Source organism: Symphalangus syndactylus, chromosome 3, assembly GCF_028878055.3.
Source record: "Symphalangus syndactylus isolate Jambi chromosome 3, NHGRI_mSymSyn1-v2.1_pri, whole genome shotgun sequence".
Lineage (NCBI taxonomy): Eukaryota > Metazoa > Chordata > Mammalia > Primates > Hylobatidae > Symphalangus > Symphalangus syndactylus.
In genome coordinates, this window is record NC_072425.2 from 72,680,659 (window position 1) to 72,704,650 (window position 23,992).

General features: G+C 41.8%; 1 protein-coding gene across 3 annotated transcripts in view; it reads left to right on the plus strand.

The window, feature by feature from the left end:
* Positions 1-3,160: 3,160 nt before the first annotated feature.
* CEMIP2 (cell migration inducing hyaluronidase 2) overlaps positions 3,161-23,992 on the plus strand; it is an 87,101-nt gene continuing 66,269 nt past the window's right edge. The window contains exons 1-2 of one of the 3 annotated variants that reach the window (XM_063636997.1): positions 3,161-3,181; positions 23,260-23,602. In XM_063636997.1, coding sequence (XP_063493067.1) covers positions 23,272-23,602 — 331 coding nt within the window. In that variant the 5' untranslated portion in view covers positions 3,161-3,181; positions 23,260-23,271. Of the gene's footprint in view, positions 3,182-3,667; positions 4,198-23,259; positions 23,603-23,992 lie in introns of those variants that run through there. The other 2 variants (XM_055272275.2, XM_055272276.2) reach the window with 2 other exon arrangements.

Genomic DNA, 23,992 nt, shown 5'->3' on the forward strand with positions numbered 1-23,992 from the left:
CATGAGTAATCTGCCCTCATGATCCAGTCACCTCCCATCAGACCTCACCTCCAACACTGGGGATTACAATTCAGCATGAAATTTGGGTAGGGACACAGATCCACACCATATCAGTGAGTGACATGGAGATGCACTGCCCAGATTTGCTTGCAAAGAAGGACTTGCTGCCCAGCTCTGGGTGCTGTCAGCAGCTGGCCCTTTTGGAGACTGCCTCAGCTGCAGGGTCACCTTGACCAAGATCATGTCACTTCCCAGGATGAATGACATCCAATGACTGATTCAGGAGGGTATCTAATGGTCCAGTCATTTAGGCTCAATAATTCCAATGGGCCATGTCTCAGATCCCCCAGTGGGATCAATGAAGGCTGTTGGGTATACCCCAGCTACTCCCTTTGCCCATGCTGCTTCCTGCCTGTCTCCCACAGGTGAAACATCCTGTCAGTGTCTCAGAGCCTGCTTCCCTGAGAACTCAATCTGTGACATCAGTCCCATTGATCAGAGAAGTCTGTGTCCTCTTACTTTGTTGGTTTCCTTCATAGCTTCCTTTCACATCAGTTTCCTTTGATTTTTTTCGTTTTTTGAGACGGAGTCTCCCTCTGTCACCCAGTCTGGAGTGCAATGACGAGGTCTCGGCTCACTTCAACGTCTGCCTCTCAGGTTCAAGCAATTCTCCTGCCTCAGCCTCCCGAGTAGCTGGGACTACAGGTGCGTGCCACCATGCCCGGCTAATTTTTGTATTTTTAGTAGAGGTGGGGTTTCACCATGCTGGCCAGGCTAGTCTTGAACTCCTGACCTCAGGTGATCCACCCACCTTGGCCTCCCAAAGTGCTGGGATTACAGGCTTGAGCCACCGCGCCTGGCCTTTCCTTTGATTTTTTATGTTCCAGATAAATATCTAAAAATAAAAGTTTATACAATTCTCAAAGATAGGCCACACACAGATTCAATCCCCCTACCCTTTTTCTTTAGTTAATAGACTATATTTTAGAGCAGTTTTAGGTTCACAACAAAATTGAGTGCAAGTGTAAAGAGATCCCCTATACCCCTGCTCCCCACTAGCCCACCCCACTATCAATCAACATCCATTTCCCTTGGTTTGGGCAATAAATATAGATTGTGGAAATAAATAAATAAGTCCTTTTTAAAACCAAAAATTTTATTAGACTAATATATATAAATTTTTAATTGCTTGTTTTTTGTTTTGTTTTGTTTTAAGATGAAGTCTCGCTCTGTAGCCCAGGCTGGAGTGCAGTGGCTCGATCTTGGCTCACTGCAAGCTCCACCTCCCAGGTTCATGGCATTCTCCTGCCTCAGCCTCCAGAGTAGCTGGGACTACAGGCGCCTGCCACCACACCTGGCTAATTTTTTGTGTTTTTTTTTAAGTAGAGACGGGGTTTCACCGTGTTAGCCAGGATGGTCTCTATCTTCTGATCTTGTGATCCACCTTCTTTAGCCTCCCAAAGTGCTGAGATTACAGGCATGAGCCACCGCGCCTGGCCTAATTGCTATTTTTAACATTTGAGTGGTTTGCAGACTTGATTCCAAGAGGTTCTTACTGTGTGGCCTTGGGAAGACCCTTTAAATTTTCAAGTCCTACTGTCCCATCTTTAAAACGGAAATAATAATTAGTGGGAGGATTTAATTAGACAACATATCCCATAACATATCCTAACTCCAAGCAAAGTGCCTGGTACTTAATAAGGATTCAAAAAATGGATATTTCTAATATAAAGTTGGCCTAGCACAGGCCTCCTGTGCTGCAACATATCACCCAAACTTGATGTAGCTTACAACTGAAGTTTATTCTTTCACACTTCTGGAAGCAGAAGACCACGCTCAGTTTCATTGGGCCAAAATCAAGGTGTCAGCAGGACCTTGCTCACTTCAGAGGTTCTAGGGGAGAATCCTTGCCTCTGTGCTGGCGTTCCTTGACTTGTGGAGGCATCACTTCAATCTCTGCCTCCACAGTGGCCAGCCCTCCTCTGTGTGTGCTAACCACCCCCTTTCGCCTTATAAAAGTACATGTGACTGCAGTTAGGACCCATCTTGATCATCCAGAATAATCTCCCCAACTCAAGAAGACCCTTAATTGAATCACGTATGTGAAGGCCGTGCTTCTGTCTATGTAAGGTAATATGCACAAGTTCCAGGATTTAGAACCTGTTATCTTTGGGGAGGGAACATTTTTCAGCCTAGCACACGGGGTGACACAGTTTCTATCTTTATTAAGCACAATCCAAAACAACTCTGGACCATGAAAACAGTCTTTTATCCCTTCCATCTTGTTATTCAAAACTATCTCCCTTATTTTAAAAACCTTTCCTCCCTGTCTCTCCCAGAAGGGACAGCGGCTCCCAAAGGCAGCTGGGTGAAGTTTCTTTAGATCTCAGCACTAGCTCGCATTGCTGTTTTGGAGGCATCTTTCCAAGGCTTTAATTAATTAGAGGATGCATTCTAGCCCTGTTTCCCAAACTTACATATTCCAGATACCTCTGATTCAGTAGATTGGGCGATGTCTAGCAATCCAATTTTTTCTAAGTGCCCCAGGGGATTCTTATCATCAGCCAAGATTTGGAAACAGTAATTTCTTACACAAAGTCCTTGAAATAGGGGATTCCCCTTCACTGCCGGGTGTGTAGCGGTTACACGACTGAGTTTGTTGAGGGAGGAGGAATTAACAACCCTGAAAACTAAACTATCCTACCTGTATATTATTCACTGAAAGAGTTTCCTGGAGGGAAAACTTCCAATTCCCAATTAAATCCAGGATGACGATGGCCCCGATTTGGCAGTCCTGCCGAGCTAGTGCTCGGGACCTCGTGGGTCTGAGTGATCCAGCCCGGGCCGCGCCCTCACCCAGGGCCAAGGCTGTGAAAGCAGCTCCAGCGAGGGGGCAGGGTGGCGGCGGCAGGGCTGCTTCAGGGCCGGTGCCGGTGCCGGTGTCCTCAGAGCGGCGTTTTGGCCCTGGGGTGGGCCGGGGCGTGGCTTTCGGCGCCACCTCTGCAAGCGGCCGCCACTCCAGAGTGGCGCGGGTAGGGGGCGTGGGAAGACCTAAATATATTTATTCCGGCCTGCGAGCGGATGCTGGGGTTGCTCCAAGGGACCAGAAGAGCTGCCCTGTGTCCCAGAGCAGGCTGGTTCTTCTGACAGCGCTGAGAACCTGGCGCTCGCGCCTGGCCAGGTGGGGGCTGTGACTGGACGCTCAGAACATTTGTGGGAGTGTGGAAATCTCTTTACGGGTGATGGGGCTCAAAGTCTGACTCAGCCGAGGGTTGATGGGGTGCAGTCACGCTCAGCCAGGGGACTTTGGGGGCGCAGTGTCAGGCTCAGCCAGGGAGTGACAGGCGCAGTACCAGCCTTATCTGGGGGTGCTGGAGGCACGGGCTCCGGTTCGGCCAGGCGGGTGTGCGCGCCCAGGAAGGGTAGGAGCCTGCAGCCGCAGCGGGGGTCGCTGGCTGGGGACCTCCCCCGCCGGCAGTGCGCTCGGGCGCTGTTCCAGCGCGCGGCAGCGAGTGGCGCTGAGCCTCCGCTTTCGCAGCTCGCGGGGAGCGGGGCCGGCGGGAGGGGCCCGGCGGGGCCACCGCCTCCTCTGATGGCAGGCTCCTCCTCTCCCTCCGCCTCCCTCGCTCTCCACCGCCCGCCCGCCCAATCCACAGTTCCCGGCCCAGCCAAGCCGGGCTGCTTGTCTGGCCGGCGGAGGCTGAGCGCGACCCTAGCAAGCCGCGGCGCCCACCGACCAGGGACAAGAGCGACTCCTGGGACCCCACTCTGACCCTCGCCGCCGCCTCCTCCCCTGTTGTCGCGGGGACGCTCAGGCCCGCGCCGCCCGGGCCACGATTCTCCTCCTCTTTCTCCCGGAGGGGAAGGAAAGGAGAAAGCCGAGCGGCGGCTCCGGGAGAGAGCGAGCCGAGGCCCCTGCCCCCGAGGCTCCGGGCAGGAGGAGGAGGAGGAGGAGGAGGAGGCGGAGGCGGAGGCGGAGGGAAGTGCGCGTCACTCTCGGGAGGAGAATATTTCACCTCCAGGCAGAGGCTGCGGCTGCCAGTTGAGTACGAGCGGCTGCCGAGGGCGCCGGCAGTCGAGTGGCTTCCTGGCCATGGAGAGGAGATCTGGACCCGAGGACGCCAGGGACTCCTCTCCGTCTCCCTGGACCGCTGTGTAGGCACCTGAGTTAACGGACGCTAAGCGGGGTAGGGGAAGGTAAGAAGCGACTCAGTCACCCGCCCCCCCGCTCCACCTCGTTTGCTGCCCTAGGGGCCACTGTGGGGGCGCAGACCCGGGTCTCGCCCACCTTTTCTGCTCCCGGCGGCCTGGCAGGCTCAGGCGTTGGGCATTTCTGCCGAAAAGGAAAACGTCCTCCCGCCCTTCCCTGGTGCGCCTCCTTTCCCGGTTTCATCTCTGGATTGGGACTGACCCGACTCCCCAGGAGTCAGTCCTTTCCTTAAGAAAGGGTCCTCGGGAACAGTGTCTTGATTTCTTTCTCTCCCCTCTCTCTTTTCATTAAGTTTACGGGGAAGGGAACAATGGACCTTTCAAAGTCGGTGCGAACTGCATTAAACTTTCTGGAGAGGGATGGGGTGAGGGGATAAACCCCACAGTAAGCCGATTACAGTGAAAGGTTGATGGAATGTGCTTTGCAGTCCGGGCTTCAGGGCGCGCGCGCTTGTACGTTTGGGGTGATCTTTGTCTCCTTACAATCCCCCTGGGTTGGTGGGTCCTCCGCCTTCCGCCCCCTGCCTCTCTGTTAGCTGAGGTAAGGTGAGGCTTTAAAATCATGTACAGCTTCCTTTAAATCTGGGGAATAGCCTTAGCCCTGGACCCTATTCCCAGCTTTTCTCGGCAGAGTTGGGAGATCCTGGTAAAGGAGGGGGGCCCTCTCTGTGAGGATCCAGAGTGCTGCTGTTAATAGCACTAGTGGCTACACCCTTAGCGATAAAACCAAGGTCCTGAATTCCCTGGATGCTCTCTGCTGAGGGTTGATGAGTGTCACCAGACCTCGCCCTGGAGCGGAAACAGCTCACTTAAATTCTCCGCAGGTTAGGAAAACAGACTTTGATATATATCTCCTTTCATCAGCAGTTGGGGTTAAGGATAGACTGCCTAATAATTTTTAAAACTTTCATTGTGCACATGAGCTACTCACTGCCTTGAGTTCACTCCCCTTGATTCAGTGTGACAGAGTGATGCGCTGCCGCACAGTTGCATGTATTGAGATGTGCTGCTCTTCCCGGTAAAAAGTGAGAAGAATTTAGAGAGAGGGGAAAGGGTAGAGGCTTCACCTGAGCTGAGGGAGGCCTGTATCCCCAGAGCAGCCAGGCAAATCTGTTGGAAATGGCTCAGTGTTAAAAAACACATTTAAAATGGTTAGCCTTATCTTTCTTTGGTTGACTAGAATGGAGCTGCTAATGTTTATTCGACCCTTGAAGGACGCTTGTTCTTTTCAGAATTGGTCTAGGTATCATACTGTGGTTGTGTGTCTGATTACCTATACAAAGGGTTCTTTTTAGTTTGCATTTCTGGGCAAAGCAGAAGAATGTGCAGTAGGCACGTCCTCTGCTTAGTAAACATTGGGTAGCACTTTAGAGTGCTTTTCTCTTCACACTGAAATGACTTCCCCAGCTTCTGTGTACCTGCATTAGAGGATCAGTTTGGGCGGAACTGGAAATCTGTCTCTGGCTTTCTGTTCAGTCCTCCTGACGCTGTTTTTTCTGATGTATGTGTGCTTAAAGGCTCAGAAAACTAAGATTAGAAGTGAATTCTGAGTCATCACCTGTTCTTATTAACCTGTGAATGAGATAGCCGAGGACTCTCCTGTGTGTGGACAGGGAAATAGAATCTGTACATTCTTAACATGGTGTTTATCTGGATATTCTGTGTCACAGTTAATTATTTGAGTAGTCTCCTTCCTTGATCTAGTCTGTAACCAGTGACTTTTCAGAAGTGTCAGATTCATAACAGGAAACCAGAATGGGGAACGCTTCAGTCATGTTCTAATAGGCCTAATCAATGCTGTCCTCAAACAGCTATCAAGAAAAGACAAACTGGAGGGTAATGTAGTCTTGTGGGCCATTATCTTGAAGTTGACAGGGTACTACTTAAAACTACATGCTTTGGGCAAGTTTCTGAAATTGAGAAAGACAAGCCACATTTTAGAGGAAACTTAGGCCGGGCACAATTGGCTCACGCCTGTAATCCCAGCACTTTGAGAGGCTGAGGTGGGTGGATCACCTGAGGTCAGGAGTTTGAGACCAGCCTGGCCAACATGGTGAAACCCCATCTCTACTAAAAATACAAAAAAAAAATTAGCCAGGTGTGGTGGTGCATGCCTGTAATCCCAGCTACTCGGGAGGCTGAGGAAGGAGAATCACTTGCACCTGGGAGGTGGAGGGTGCAGTGAGCCGAGATCGTGCCACTGCACTCCAGCCTGGGCGATAGGAACAAGACTCCAACTCAAAAAAAAAAAAAAAAAAAAAAGAAACAATAATCACTACCAAATTCACGGTCTTAGACTCACATGGAGTGCTGTATGTAAATGTGTGCATCGTAATGTGTGCTCTAAAATATGTATAAGCATTGCATCCTTCACCCACCCACCATCCATTCAGCTGGCACTTATTAATCACCTATTGTGGTCCAGACCCTCTGGAAGCAATTGCAGCGCCTGCTTTGTGGAGCATTCATGTTGGTAAAGAGAAAGAGTTAAAGTGGTTGCAACCAGGGAGGCCACAGGGATTGAAGATACCTGTGTCATTTGCAACTAGAGAGATGACAATCTCTGCTATTGAAGAAATGAGCCTAGCCCCGGACATAAGGAAATGAACAATTAGAAGGTCCAATAAATGCATGTCTGGGAAAATTATGCATAGAATGCTCTAAGAAGCTAGAGAAGGAACAGATTGGGGTGGGGGAGCAATTTTGTGAGAAATGAAATTTATTAAATCAGACAAAATAGTAGCGACTGAAAACTAGTGTCAGAAGTACTATCTTAAAATGGTGAAGATTGGAGGACTTGAAGTCAGACTTGGATTTAAAACAAGGCTCTGACACTTGCTAAACATTTGCTGTGGGCAAATCCCCTAATCCTTCTCACGTTGCTTCTTCACCTGAAAAAGGAGTTTTAAAATGCTTTATGGGAATGTTTTGGGGATTAAATTTGAGTAAGTTTGCTATGTATTAATGTATGATAAAGTACTATACAGGCTAATGCTGTCTGGTATCAAAAGGTACTTTCAAAAGTTTTTTAAAGCTATAAATAGATATAAATCATAGCTTAATCAGGTCTCAGCTACAGATTTTCATTTTATTGGCCCTTTCCAGAATGATCTGAATCCCATCTTGAGAGCAAGTCTTTAGACTTTTAAGCTAGCTGCTGTCATATGGTATTGCTCTCTTGTCCAGGCTTCTTCCCATCCCAGCCACAGGAAATCTTTTCATTTCATTTGGATTGTGAGCATTAGTGAGAAGAATGGGCTGTCTAGTACAGTACATCAATTGAAATGGTCTTGTCTGGTTTTGTACGGTAACATCCATTCTCTCTGCCTCCCAAGCCAAGCTAGCCCTTCTGCTTTCCTCTCTCTCAATATGATGAATATGGAAAAGGAAAAAAAAAAAAAAAGAAAAGCTATGCATCTGCCTTTTTGAGAGTATGAAAATCCCCATTACTAGTTTTCTCCATTTGTAAAGAGGTATAATTTTCAACTAGATTGTTAAAGTCTATTCTCTCAATAGCAGCAGCTGCTGTCTAGGCGAAACTTGAATCTGTAAGCAATACTCGCTTTAGTTCTCCACTTGAAATGGACTTAAGCCCATCTGACATTTTAATAAATTGCCTTCGATAGAAATCCAAACTCAGATATTTAAAACTATCAAGTGAACTGTGCCCTTTTGCCAGGGGTGCGGTGGGGAGGGGGGTAATGAATGTAACTCAGTTTTCTGGACACTGCTACATATGCTGAATCTTAGTATGTCGCTTGAAGGGACCTTAAAGATAATATTAAAACAAGGAAGTTGGGACCCAGAGAGGCTAAATAATTAGGTAAGGTCATACAGTAAATTAACAGCCAAGCAGGGACAAGAACTCCTTTGTCCCTGTTTCCAGTCAGCACTTTTCTTTTTTCTTTCTCAGATATATTCTTATTTTATTCCTGTTTGGCTTTGTTAGCAATTTAATTAGTTTAATGGTCAGATAATTTGCATTTGGGCTTTGAAAGTCATTGCTTTCAGGTTTAAGGCAGACACTATGTATATTTTTTCATTTCCTACTACTTACACATGATGGTGGGGTGATGTTACTTGTAACAAATTTCTGTGAAATAAGGAACTAAGTGTAAAAATAGCATTAGCTTTACTTGTATTTTCTATAAACAGGATGAAAATTTAAAGTACTGTAGATGTGCACATTTTTTAGAAGAAGCAAGTTCCTGGAAACCCTGTTCAGATTTGGGTTGTGAATCATAGAATAAAAGCATACTAGAATATGTTTGCATGTTCTTTTTTTTCTTCTGCAAAACTTATGGCTGTAGGTCATGTTTGCTTGTTCTTTTGTTTTCCTGGTACTTGCTTTGGGAAGCCTTTAATGTTGGTTGTCAGGAACTATGTTCAGCAACTATTTTATTTCATTCCTAGGATGTGCAAGGCACTGTACTGGTTGCTGTGAGCAATACAAAGATAAATGAAGCATAGGGTTTTTATTAAAATGTCTTTAAAAAAAAGTGAAACAGACTCATAAACTGTGTATGTCTTAAAACACAGAATTGCTATCTCCCAGCAAATCAGTCCTTTGATCTATAAGGCAAATCTGCTTTGAAATTGTTATTATTAGGCTAACCTAGTAACCAGATTTGTAACAAGACACTTATTTTCATTACATGGTGAAGAGTGATAAACCTTTTTACATTTGTTGTATCAAGGGTCCATTGTAGTTTGAACAATAAGTAAAAGTTCAATATTTGATAAGAATTTTATGTTTTGAAAAGTTTGCCTGGTAGAGATTGTGGCATTCTTAATCCTAATATTTTTTAATAAGGCTTTACCACTGGTTAGAAGTGTCATTAGGACGTTGTTGCCTGAAAGAGTTGAAATTTAAGACAATCCACATTGAGCCCATGAGAAAAGAATTGACCTCTGACTGAGTTTCATGTAAATATCTTAAAACATATGAATATCCACTATAAATCTGATATTGTGGTCAGCTCAAATTAAGTCCCCCTCCAGTGTGAAATTGTTATCCATTTGGGGGCTCTTACTTAATTATTGGTGTGCACTTTGGAGACAGCAAGCCTTCTGTTGTGTTAATGGTCTCTGTAATGGTGATTCACTTCCCTGAAGAATGAGTCATTTTTTCGCATACAATGAAGTTTGGCAAGTTAATTATTAATATTTTAGGAATGGGAAAGATTTAGTTTAACACAGGGACATATGCCTGATTCCTGTTTCAGGAGGAATTAGAAAAATGAGTTCTTGAGGTTTTCTTTTTTTTTTTTAAGTTGTGATTTGAAAAAACATAACATTAAAAAAATATATTTTTTTGAGACAGGGGTCTTACTCCGTCACCCAGGATGGAGTGCATTGGTATGATCACAGCTCATTGCAGCCTCTACCTCCTGAGCTCAAGCTATCTTTCCACATCTCAGCCTTCTGAGTAGCTGGGAGTACAGGCATGCACCACTATGCCCAGCTAATCTTTATATTTTTTTGTAGAGACAGGGTTTCACCATGTTGCCCAGGGTGGCCTTGAACTCCTGGCCTCAAGTGATCCTCCCACCTCAGTCTCCCAAAGTGGTGGGATTACAGGCATGAGCTACTGCACCCGTACTAACATTGCTTTTTAATGCCATGGGTGCCACCACTATAAAATCAACTTTATACGAGGATTTGAAAAATATTGTACTTGAGCTGGGCTTGGCCGAGTCTGAGGTTGGCTTTAACCTTCAAGTGTTTTCTCTTGCCTCCTGTTAGTGCTTGCGGCACTTGGGCTTGTCACATAGCCCCAGTTTGCCTGTTGTGCTGCTGCTAGCCAGTATTTTTTTTTTTTTTTTTTTTGGCGATGGGGCTGGCGTGGGGTCTTGTTAGGTTACCCAGGCTGGAGTGCAGTGGCTCTATAGTAGTCCTAGCACACTATAGTCTTGAACTCCTGGGCTCAAGCCATCCAACTGCCTCGGCCTCTAAGTGGATGGGACTACAGGTGCACATCATTGTGCCCCTCTTCCTAGCCACAGTGTATCCCTATTCGGCTAAGTGAAGTCCAGCTGCCACTCTAGTGCTGAGTAATTATTGTTCATTAGAAGTTCTGCCTTTTGACTCTGTAGTACCCTTGAGTCTTGAGGAACATAGAGGAAACTGTTGAGAATGTGTAAGATGGCCCTTTTGTTTGGCTTAGGTTTCGCACGCCCTAGGAGGAGAGGGACTATGACTGTTTTATACTCTGGCCGGGAACTCACCTGCAGGTGACACCCTTTCAAAGAATATGAAAGACTTCTGTAGTGTGTCACCCTTCCCTCCCTCCCATATTTTTTAGTCACTATTGGGCAACGTGTTGTCATTTTAATGGCGGAGTTCAGTGGTAGACTTTAGTTTACACAAGCAAAATAAGAAAGATATTAGTAATCATCTGGTGGTGCACATTTGGGTGAGTAAATTTGCCAGGGCTTTTAGAAAATTAAACTCTATTCCATTCATGGGGATTTAATAAACTCAAGCAATCACCTCCTCAGCCCACTTTCTTTGCCTCAACATTCAGTTTAATTACTTGTTTACCTGTGTTGTCTCCCTACTCTTTCTCCCCCCAGATGCTGGGCTGTGAACTTCTTGAAAGTAGGAACCATGTTTATTTTTTGTACTATTGGGTCTCCAGTGTCTAGCAGAACACTTTTCTCTTAAGAGATGCTCAAAACTGAACTTGTTCCCTGTTTGAAAAGGCTTTATTCCAAGTGGTTTAAGTTATATTAAAAATAGGCTATGTGTTACAGTTGAAAGAAATAGTACACTGGGGTTCTGGTCCTGGCCCTGCCATTGATAGAAACTTTGCTATGATGCTGGATTGAACAGCCTTGGATTATTTCAGTCTGGGCATCTCATTATTCATCTGAAATATTTCTAGTGTGAAAGGCACATCAAAACATACTCCTTCTGTTTCGTATTGTCATTGCATTTTGGTATCTGTACATCACTAGATAATGAACTTTGACAGGTCTTTGCTTATTTTTCAAACACATCCCTGTTGTCTTTTCATTTTTCCCACCTTTCAACATTTTACCAACATAACTTTCTTGGCTTTTTCTTCCTGAGAAGTATTTTAATGCATTGTCTTTGGCCCTCTGCAGAGAATGCAGCCCACAGGCAGTTCTGCCCTTTGCTATAACCTTAATTAAATCAGCCTCCCTCAGGACAGACTTCGGCTTTGGTTCTTTCTTTGGAAGGCCAGCTGCAAGGCTGGTGACGCGCCTGCACTTGCCATTGTGTGCCTCTGCACTGCCATCCGTCACTGCCAGCAGGTTGGAAGCCTCTCTTGAATCTTCCCAGCCAGTTGAGAACAAGGGTGAAGGGGGATGGTCTAGGATCACTGGGAAGGAAGGGAGAAAAGAGAACAGCTTTTCAATAAAAAGAATTAAGGAGAAAAAGAAATATGAGAAATATTAATAGGAAAAAAGGAAACCAAAGGGAATAGAGAATGACTGGTAGGTACAATGACCTTTTTCCCTTTTTTCTAATTTTCTGGGTTGAAGAACAATCTATGTTTCTGCAGTTTATCTCCTAGTTCTTTACTTCCACCTAGAGGCCTATGTACTTTGCTCTCTTTTTATTTTTATTTTTGGTTGCTCAAAGAGTGTTAGCTGTTCTTAATTGCTACCCTTCCTCCCCCCTTGGTCTGTAGTAGGTCTGCAGTTTTTTCCTTTTATGCTTTTCTTTTTTTGGGCATGATAATACATTTTAACCTTTTGGCGGTATCAGCCCCATTGGCTTTAGGGTCAAGCATTACTTCTCATAGACTTGTTTAACATCGTTGGAGAAAGATAGGATTAATTAGTATATTTGGGATCAGAAAAATTGGATAGCTGCCTCCTTTACCTTGCATAAATGACAGAAACATAAGAATGAATTTTAAATATTTCTTTAAAGTCATTTATTTCACTTTAAAATTAAGAAGTTTTCACTTGGTTCACTTTTGGCATTAAACATAAATGGCAGCTCTGTTTTGAGGGATTCATATTTTAACAGGAGAGTCCAATGTAATTTGCCAAAGATGTGTCCACTTTAGTGAAACTGTAGCTAAGTTGCTAATCTGAATTCCTTAAATACAGACCATAGGCATTTATTATTTTGTTATTATCAGGTTAAGCAAACTCTTAGTATTTATAGTTAATTTTTGTTTCTCCAGAGATTTATTTCCTAACTATAGTTTTTTAGTAGTTTTCTAGCAAAAAGACTATAGCTTAATACAAAAGTAAATTTTTAAGCAGGAAAAATAAATCTTTCCACTTTAAATAATACTTATTCTAATTCAAAAGCTTGGTATCTTTTTTTTTTTTAATACGTTTAGTCTTTTTAGGACTATAGGTTTGAAATATTCTGAAGAAAATAAAAATACTTCACCGCAATATATGGCTCCTGGTAAAATGAGTATTTTAAATTAAAAGCCTTTAGAGATCAAAAAGTTCCTGGAGAGACTTTTCCCCTATCTACAGAGATAGGACTGACCCCCGACATCTCCGCCCACCCCCCATCCCCCCCAACAAGGAGAACAATTATCCCTGCTTCTTTCCCTGTTATTTCATTATCCGTTGCAGGAAGGACCAAAAATCTAACCATACCGAACAGCCCTATTCAAGATAAAGACGACCTCCACGGATCATTTAAATTCCAAAAAGAACTATTTAGAAGTCAATTTCTGTTTCCCCATCCAATCATTCTCCGGTAGTAATTATTTATTCCCTCAATAGAATTCCTCCTCTTCTCCTTCCTATAACCTATTTTACCAGGATCCAAGCACTCATTCTGCCTGGAACCTCAGGATGTCATATAACTTCTGTGCCTCAATGGGAAGTTGGGTTTTCCTTCTGAAGGCTCCCATGCTTACACATTAAATATGCCTTTTCTCCTGTGAATCAAACTGCCTCATGGCAGTGATTTTAGTGAACTTTTAGGGAGCCAAAAGCCTATGACCCCCACAGTTTCTTATGCTTTTGCTGTATTATATTTTAATAGGTTTTGGGGGCAGGCAAGATTTTTTTTTTTTCTTTAAGGAAGGAGATAATATGATTGATACATGGTGTGAATCTAGAAGTCTGGTGCATACAGCTGTTTATTATAACAATAGCTTAACTTGGGAATATCACTCATGTGTCTAAATCGATCAAATAGATAAAGCAGGTAGGGACATATAAACAATTAGGGGTTCTCAGTCCCTTGTCCTTTCCCTGCATAGGGAGAGGTTTATAACTAAGAGTTGGTGTATTTCCCTTTTACCTCTGAACATTGACCTGGCTATAATCTGCTTAATAAAAGTAAACAAAGATCTGTGTAAGTAAACTAACTGTGCAGAGTGTCTTATTTCTTGGAAACTTGCCAGACAGTTGCAGGTGATTGTGACTCATACTGATTTTTGAGAGTTGAAGGAAAAAAACAAAAGGGCTGTGACAAGGGCAAAGTAATAATGGAGAATGCACCTTGTGGGACAGTGTGAAGGCATGTCCTGTGGAAAATCTTCTATTTTAGGAAATCAAAATATTTTACCCCCAAATATATTTCTTTGACATATTTTGAGATGTCAGCAAACAGCAGCAAACAGAAGTCTCCCTGCAAAGCAGTCTTTTATGGGGGAAATTTGCATCTATAGAAAATATGCGACACTTCTCAAAAGAAGACATTTATGCAGCCAAAAAACACATGAAGAAATGCTCATCATCACTGGCCATCAGAGAAATGCAAATCAAAACCACAATGAGATACCATCTCACACCAGTTAGAATGGCCATCATTAAAAAATCAGGAAACAACAGGTGCTGGAGAGGATGTGGAGAAATAGGAACACTTTTACACTGTTGGTGGGACTGTAAACTAGTTCAACCATTGTGGAAGTCAGTGTGGCGATTCCTCAGGGATCTCGAACTAGAAATACCATTTGACCCAGCCATCCCATTACTGGGTATATACCCAAAGGACTATAAATCATGCTGCTATAAAGACACATGCACACGTATGTTTATTGCGGCACTATTCACAATAGCAAAGAGTTGGAACCAACCCAAATGTCCAACAGCAATAGACTGGATTAAGAAAATGTGGCACATATACACCATGGAATACTATGCAGCCATAAAAAATGATGAGTTTGTGTCCTTTGTAGGGACATGGATGAAACTGGAAACCATCATTCTCAGTAAACTATCACAAGGACAAAAAACCAAACACCGCATGTTCTCACTCATAGGTGGGAATTGAACAATGAGAACTCATGGACACAGGAAGGGGAACATCACACTCCGTGGACTGTTGTGGGGTGGGGGGAGGGGGGAGGGACAGCATTAGGAGATATACCTAATGCTAAATGACGAGTTAATGGGTGCAGGAAATCAACATGGCACATGGATACATATGTAACAAACCTGCACATTGTGCACATGTACCCTAAAACCCTAAAGTATAATAAAAAAAAAAAAAAGAAAAAAAAAAGAAAATATGCATTAATGTAGCCAGGCGTTGTCTTGTCCGGATCTAGGAAGGATTAATTAAGTCTGACTCCTTACAGAGCTGAAAGAGACATTTGCCTTCTGTCCTCTCTGAGGAGTGCTACCTGTGAGGTTCGGTTCATCTACATAACAAGACCACCTTTGCTAGCCAAGCCTCCTTACATAACCTGTCTTGCAGCTAAAACCTGATTTACTGCTGTAACCTGTTTTCGGCCATGCTCTGAGCCTGCATTCTTTCTCCAATTTCTAGAAGGTATTTACACACTTCTGTACCCCACCAGGGGGTTGGGTTTTCATTCTGAAGGCTCCCGTGTATAACACGTTAGATAAAGTTGTGTGTCTTTTCCCCTGTTGATCTGGCTTTTGCGAGTTGATTTTTCAGTGAAACTTCAGGTAGCCAAGGTCCTTGGCCCCACACCTGTTTAGAGGTCTAAGGGTTTTCAATTCTTTGAGAGTATGCTAATACACAATCGAGCAGATCTCTGAATGAAAGTTGACTTAATTGTTTCAACCATATGTCGGTTTTGTCATAAATAGCTGTATGTATAGACCTAGCATTTATGTTGAATTCTTTGCAGTGGTTGTTTTTTTAAAAAATGTATGTTATCCTGTGTGCTCTGGGAATAGAATAGGTGATACATTATATTCTGCTAAACTACATATAAAAAGATTCCTCCCTACTCAAACTCTTTGAAAACCTTTATAATAGTTATTTAAGTACACAATCTTCTTGAGAGTATTGGTCACACTTAATTATTTATTTGAAACTTGGGGAATTAGAGGACCTAAAAAGTCTACTTTGCTAAGGTTATTTTCTTATTGAACACTTTTTTATGTACAGGGTATTTGTTGAGTTCACTGTTTGTCAATGGACATAATCTGAATCTAAAACAAAACTAAATGAAACACCCTAACCCTGCTTCCCCTCAAACCTAACCAAACCAGAAGATCTAAATGGTGATCCCTGATTATTATTCTTTGTTGTGTTCTTCTCCTGAAAGTAGGAGGTTGGGAATGTGGAATTATTAATTGAAAATTCAAGGCAGTTAGAATCTGGTTAAATATTTTATTAGGTCAAAAGTACAAATAATTATAGTAGCATCTGTTTTCATGATAATTCATGCTCACTCCTCTTTTTACTTTTTGCTGCATGTTTTTACTTTTTGGGCATACTAGTGAATGTGTTAGATCTTCTAAGATCGTAATAAAATAAAAAATGTTCTTAGCCAAATTTTGGCCAGTTATACTGAAACTCTCGGAAAGCAAAAATTGTAACTTGGCCCTTAGGTTGAATATTGTTTAAAAAATTATGTCCTTGATCAAAAAAGAACTGACCTGATTAGATCGTGCCAACTTCTTGGCTATTCCCACAAGCCTGAATCTTCCATTCAAAAATTAGTTTTCTTAAAAAGCCTAGGTGTGATTTGAAAGAGCTTAAGTGAATCAAAAGTATTGTATTTTCATTAGTTGTTCAATATGAGGGGATGATGGTGCCAATATGCATTTCTTGGACTGTGTGGCTGTGGGACCTTCTCTGCATTGGGTTGGAAGTGCTAGATTATTTGGGGGACTGATGATACAGCCTAGGGGGCAAGTGTCCTCAACCGCCATGTAAGTGATAAGTACCTTTGTCTTGCATATTAACATCTCAGCAGCTGAAAGAACATTAAAAGCCCTTTTAAAGAGTTCCTACTAGTTTTGAACTGCTGCAGCTTTCTCTGTATTGAGAAGCCTTTCTCTTTGATCACAGCATTGAATGGCTGTCAACATAACAATATAAAGTGGAGTGGAATGTTTCTTTTCTTCTGTGTGCCTACTGCATTTCATAATGTGTAGTTAAAACTATTACAAAATATTGTGAAAGGTTGAATTTATCTAGGTAGTTTGCTGCTCTTTATCTTTAGAATTCCTATCTGCAGTTGTTAATAATACCTTTTAGTCGCCTATTAGTTTTCATACTAGAATTGCATTTTATAAAAATTAACACATAGACTTTTTTTGCTTTAAGTAGTAGTGTTCTCAATTTTCTCCTGAATCAGAGAAACTGATATAGAAATTAGTCAGATTTCCCAGAGCCTCAAGGATGTCAAAGAAGGATTAAATAGGAAATTGCTCTCTCTCTCTCTGTCTCTCTCTCTCTGTGTGTGTGTGTGTGTGTATGTGTGTGTGAGAAAGAGAAAGAATGGAATCTGTAGTTAAAGAGATTCTTTGGGAGTATGCTTAGACAAAATCAAATTGATTTCTGAATGAAAGTGGACTTAATTTTTTCAACTATTTGTTTCCTCCCCAATAACTACATATATGTATATACATATATATATACACACACACACACACGCACATATATATGTGCTAGGTATATATATAGGTATATATATCTAGGTATATATATATAGGTATATATACACACCTATATATATATGTATACCTATGTGTATATATGTATACCTATGTATATATACGTATAGGTATATACCTATATGTACCTATACATATACATATACCTATATGTATATATACATATACCTATATGTATATATACATATATACCTATGTATAGCTATATATGTATAGGTATATATATACACACCTATATATATATACATGTATGCCTATATACATGTATATATATATATAGTGTATCTATCTGTCTATCTATCTATCTATCTATCTATCTAGCATTTTTGCTTAATTCCTTGGCAGGAATTTGTGATCTAAATTCAACAATCATTTGTTGAGTATCTACTCTATGTAAGCTTTTGTGAGAATACCAATCACTCCTGGTCTCAAGAGGCTTGTGGTCTGCTGCAGATGGACAAGTACATAAATTAACTGAAACATAAGGCAAAAAGTACGATGATCCTGTAAGAGGTGTTTTTTTTTGTTTTTTTTGTTTTTTTTTTTTTTTTTTTTTTGAGACAGAGTCTTGCTCTGTCGCCCAGGTTGGAGTACAGTGGTACAGTCAGTTTGTTGGTTTGTTGCAGCCTTCACCTCCCAGGCTCAAGTGCCTCAGTCTCATGAGTAGTTAGGACTAAAGGTACATGCCACCATGCCCAGTTAATTTTTTTGGTTTTTAGTAGAGATAAGGTCTCACTATGTTGCCCAGGCTAGTCTCGAACTCCTGAGCTCAAGCGATCCTCCTGCCTCAGCCTCTCAAAAATGCTGGGATTACAAGTGTGAGCCATTGTGCCCTGCTAATTTATGGAAACTTGAGAAGGGTTTATGGATGAGATAGTGCAGTGTTTGAAAGCATTAAATGAGAATAGCTCAATTTTATTAAAATCATGCCTCTCCTTTTTTTATTTTATTTTATTTTTTATTTTTTTAGAGAGCCTTACTCTGTCACCCAGGCTGGGCTGCAGTGGTTCATTCATGGCTCACTGCAACCTTGAACTACTGGTCTAATGCAATCCTCCTGCCTCACTGCCTCCGCCTCCAGTAGCTAGGGCTACAGGCATCGAACCACCACACCCAGCTAATTTAATTGTGTGTGTGTGTGTGTGTGTGTGTGTGTATGTGTGTGTGTAGAGACAGGGTGTCTCACTAGGTTCCCAGGCTGGTCTTGAATTCCTGGCCTCAAGCAATCCTCCCACATTGGCCCCCCAAAGCACTGAGATTACAGGTGTGAGCCACCTCGCTTGGCCAAAATCATGCCTCTTTTTATAGGTTAAAAAAAAAAAAAGCATGATTTCCTTTAATGTTATTGAAATCTCAAAATAATTGCTTTCTGTGTTTAGTTACTGTAATTTATTACCGAATAAAGTGGATGCTCTTACCAATTATACAAGTATCTCTCACTTTGAACTGCTTTTGAGAACAGCATTTGTATATTTTAAGTTGATATGTTTTCATAGTCTGAGTAATTTCTTTATTATTTAATTTAATATTTGCCTAAATTGCCTGTGCAATTTTCTAATTGCTTTGCTTACTTGCTTGCTTGATTCATAACCAGGCCTTTTGGGCTACTACTTTTTATAATCCAGTAAATGAATACTCACAAAATGACTCTCTCACCTTGAGAGATATCTAAATACCAAAAATTATGTTTTAAAAGCTTTGTAGAGTACATTTCCAATTTTGATATGAATGACTTAGATTATCCCCATTTTGGATTATCTGTCTTATTTTAGGTGTTGTCACAGTCTATAGTTGGTCTAAAAATGTGTCATAAAATACTCATGTGCTCCTTCATAGCATGTGTTTTCCACTAGAAATACGACCATTTAAAAAAAAAATGTGATACGAACTGAGTATTAAAGTGAAATACTGGTCTGTAGCGAAATTATTAAAATGGTGCCTAAGTTTGCCTTGAAAGCCAGAGAGGACTTCATTGTCTTTTCCCTGGTAGACCCCTCTTTTGTTCTCAGGACCCCAAACACAAGTACTAACAACTTTAGGGATTAAACAGCCATTCGTTGAGATTGCCTGGGAAACTTGGTCAATTTCACTTGCCTTCCAAACAAGTGATTAATTTTATTTTATTTTATTTCTTTAAAAAATCTTTTTCTTATTATTATACTTTAAGTTCTAGGGTACATGCGTACAGCGTGCAGGTTTGTTACATAGGTATACATGTGCCATGTTGGTTTGCTGCACCCATCAACTCGTCATTTACTTTAGGTATTTCTCCTAATGCTCTCCCTCTCCCAGCCCTCCACCCCTCAACAGGCCCAGTGTGTGATGTTCCCTGCCCTGTGTCCAAGTGATCTCATTGTTCAATTCCCACCTATGGGTGAGAACATGTGGTCCAAACAAGTGATTTAAAATTGAATTTAGGAATTGCATTTCTTGGGGATGCTGTAAATCCTTTTTCGTATACCCCATAGTTCCTACCACAATCCTCTAATGATAGCAAGAGCTCACAATTAGCTTACTGAATCAATGAAATGTCGATTTTTTCAGGAATAATTTAGATGTATAATTATCAATAAAATCTATTTTTAAGTAATTAATACATAATATTGTGCCTGAAGTAAATCCACAAACATAAAGTGAAATCCTAAAGCAATGTATTTGTATCTTATATTTTTAAAAATTTGAATAAATTGAGGGAGCTGTTTAAAATACGATTTTTTTGGTTATTTTATTCTAATATATGGTGCAACACTATATTACCTCTTAGGAAAAGAATCTTCTATTTGCTTCTTATACATTTACATGTTTTTCAATAAAATAGAGGTAATGGATTCAGAACATGTGTATACACACACACATACATGTTTTGCAGGAGCTTTATAGGGAAAACACAACCGTGCTTATTTTTGATTTATTGACCCCTTTAGTTTGTGACAGATGCCATCTGAATTTTCATGTTGGGATCCATTTTTTGACTGTGAAGACACAAATTATTCCCAGTAGGCTGGTGACTTCATTTAGTTAGCCTCTCATGCCTTTTATTTTATTGTGGGCACATCTGGAGACCCATTATCTCCCACCAAAGACCCCCGCCCCCACCAGCCTGTTAAGTAATATCGACCTTTCTCACCCTGAAACAATAAGGTATCACATGATTGCAGCCTCAGAAACAAAAGATTCCCACTCCCTTTCAGAGCAGATTAGGGCTGTGATTCCCCTCCCACCCTGGTGAGCTGACACTCAAGAATACCTATGTTAGCCCTTTCTTTGTTCAGAGAGGATCATAACGGGGTCTTTATTGTACTCTTTCATTTGTTCCAGCAGGACGTCTCCATTATTTTGGTCGGCTGCTTGACACATGCAGCAGTTCTTCAATAGCACCTTGAATGGTGGTGTTTTTCTTTTGTCATGAAGCTTGAGCTTCATCTAAATAATAACTTTTGTTCAGAAATCAAACCCCACAAACCAAGTGTTTTTGACAGACACACTGACTCTGAGAATGTTCTTTGCCCCGTGTAAAATCAGCATCAATTCCTGATTAGATTCTCTTTCTGCCCCCATTAATTTCCAGGTCGTTTGGGTCCTGGGAATTGTTTGTTTGTGGCTTCTCTAATGACCATTTTGTGTTTAATGGGTTTGCTGATAGTTTAGAGCAATTTGGAAGTTCCTTTATGACTACAATCTTATTCACTGTTTGGCAGAAGATGAAGGGGATTAATTGTAACGGTACTGAATGAAGTCAGGTGACTCTGAGATGCTCCAGTTGTTAAGGAAGGGATGTAAGAGGTTAAACACCATGTTTCTGAAGCCATAGGGCACACCATACATTTATCCCCCAGTCATTGCAATAAGAACCCTTCCCCTTCCCCTTCCTCCCTCCCTCCCTCCCTTCCTCCCTCCCTTCCTTCCTCCCTCCCTCCCTTCCTTCCTCCCTCCCTCCCTTCCGTCCTTCCTTCCTCCCCTCTTTCCTTCTTTCCTTCCCTCCCCTCCCCTCCCCCACTCCCTTCTTCCCCCCTTCCCCCTCCCTCCCTTCCTCCCCCCTCCCTCACTCCCTCCCTCCCCCCCCCCTTCCTCCCTCCCTCCCTTCCTCCCTTCCTACCTTCCTTCCTTCCTTCCCTCCCTCTTGGCAAATTAAAGTAAGGTTTAATTCAAAACGTGTTCTTTCATTCAAAAACTTATAATTGCTCTTTATAGAGAACGTAAAAAATTAAAAAGGACTTCCTTGTTTTTGTGTGTAAGCTTCTGTTAAAAATGAAGCATGTATAGTTTAAACTTCCTTATGAAGAATTCCTGAGAAGATTAATAGGCCTTTCAGACTTAGCACCCTTGCAAAGCTCATTCTTTGCCTCTCGATTGTTTGGAAAGACACAGTGGTGTAAGTTAAGAGCCTGAACTTTAGAGTAAAAATACCTAGGTTTAAGTCCTTGTTCTCCTCTATATTAACTGTGTGATCTTTGGGGAAGTTAATTAACCTTTCTGGGCCTCAGTTTCTCTCATGTGTAAAATGGAGGTAATGGCATCTACCTTATAGATTTGTTGTATTAAATATGTTAAATGAATTAATACACTAAGGCACTAATTGTGTTAGCTATTTTTATAATCTTAACTATAATATTTAAATGTCTGTTTTTTCCAAACAAAATTTAAAGATTTAAAGAGATAAGATAGACTTTAGACTTTCTCACTAAATGAATTCACAGTCTATATCGTTAAGTGATAACACAGATGGTAATACTTAAATTGCTTAATCACTAGGTAAGTCTAGTGGGGAAATTAAAACACCCAAACACAAGTGCCTAGCTATTGGAACTTTTAGGGCCACTTTGGGTCCTCATGACACATGGACTTTTAGCTTCAATTTGAAGAGCTTAGAATAATGATACTCAAAGTGTGACCTGCTTCAGGGTCACCAAGATACATTTTTTAAAAATGTAAAATCCAGGGCCCTCTTTGCACCAGCTGAGCCAGAATTACAGGGCAAAGAGGCCAGGAATCTAGGTTTTTAGCAAGCTTCTCTGATGATTCTTAGGCATACTGAAAATTGAGAACAGTTGGCATAGAACAGCGACTCTCACCTAGATGTTCATGAGAATCACTTGGGGAGCATTTAAAAGCTACAGATACTTAGATTCCAGGGACAGCAATCCTGATTGAATTGTTTTGCGGTGGTGCACTGAGCATTCACCTTAGCAGGTGATTATAGTATGCAGCCAGGGTTGAGAAGGAGTGACATTAGAACACAAGTAACGAAGGTGATTGTCAACATGGTTTATTAGATCAGGGATGTAAGCTGACTTGATATTTTCAAGAAGTCATTATGATGGTTACCAGAGGCTGGGAAAAATGAAGAGTTACTTAATGGATATAGAGTTTCTGTTTGGGATGATGAAAAAGTTCTGGAAATGGATAGTGGTGATGTTCACACAACTTTGTGAACGTACATAATGCCTTTGAATTGTACGCTTAAAATAGTTAAAATGTAAGTTTATGGTAGATTTAACACAATTTAAAAAGTACTTTAAAAAAACCATTTACGATTCATACATTCCAGCTGGATACTAGGGCTCACGCCTGTAATCCCAGCATTTTGCGAGGCTGAGGTGGAAGAATCACTTGAGTTCAGAAGTTTGAGACCAGCCTAGGCAATATAGCAGGATCCCATCTCTACAAAAATTTTAAAAATTAGCCAGTCATCGTGGCATGCACCTGTAGTCCTGGCTACCTGGGAGGCTCAGGCAGGAGGATTGCTTGAGCCCAGAAGTGTGAGACTGTAGTGATCTATGATCATGCCACTGCACTTCAGTCTGGGCAACAGAGTGAGACCCTGTCTCTAAAAAATAGAAATTAAAGGCGAGTTGCAGTGGCTCACACCTGTAATCCCAGCACTTTGGGAGGCTGAGGTGGGCAGATCGCCTGAGGTTGGGAGTTCGAGACCAGCCTGACCTACATGGAGAAACCCTATCTCTACTTTAAAAAAAAAAAAAAAAAAAAAAAAAATTAGCTGGGCGTAGTGGTGCATGCCTGTAATCCCAGCTACTTGGGAGGCTGTGGCAGGAGAATCACTTGAACCTGGGAGGCAGAGGTTGCAGTGAGCCGAGATCATGCCATTGCACTCCAGCGTGGGCAACAAGAGTGAAACTCCATCTCATAAATAAATAAATAAATAAAAGCAATTGAAGAATTTACACATACTGAAGCTTAATTTTTTTTCTTTTCACAGTAACAGTGTATCATGTATGCCACTGATTCCAGGGGACACTCCCCTGCTTTCCTCCAACCTCAGAATGGAAACAGTCGTCACTCATCTGGCTATGTTCCAGGGAAGGTTGTCCCATTGCGTCCCCCTCCTCCTCCAAAGAGTCAAGCTTCAGCCAAATTTACCTCCATCAGACGAGAAGATCAGGCAACCTTCGCATTCTCACCTGAAGAACAGCATGCCCAGAGAGAAAGTCAAAAGCAAAAGAGACACAAAAATACTTTCATTTGTTTTGCTATTACTAGTTTCTCATTTTTTATTGCACTTGCAATCATTTTAGGAATATCCTCAAAATATGCTCCAGATGGTAAGTGTGTGTGTATGCACATAGAACATATTCTAGAAGACAAAACAGGACGAAATAGCAGAATACTTAAAAAAAAATTTATCTTAAGTTGGCCCTAGCTAATTAATATGCAGTTAGGTAATATGAGGTGTCACTTCTTATGAATGACAGCAATTGTTCAATAATCTGTTGGAAATGATTAAATGGTTGCTTTTCCTGTCCATTGTGCCACTTTGTTTCAGTGCTCAGGGAGGTCTTGGAGCAACTCTTTTGGAAATGCTTTGAGAGCCTTCACTAAATTCTTATGGTAGGTATGATTTTTGGACTGTTGCCAAGTTTTTTTTTTCCTTTTTTTTGAGGCAGAGTCTTGCTCTGTTGTCCCGGCTGGAGTGCAGTGGTGTGATCTTGGCT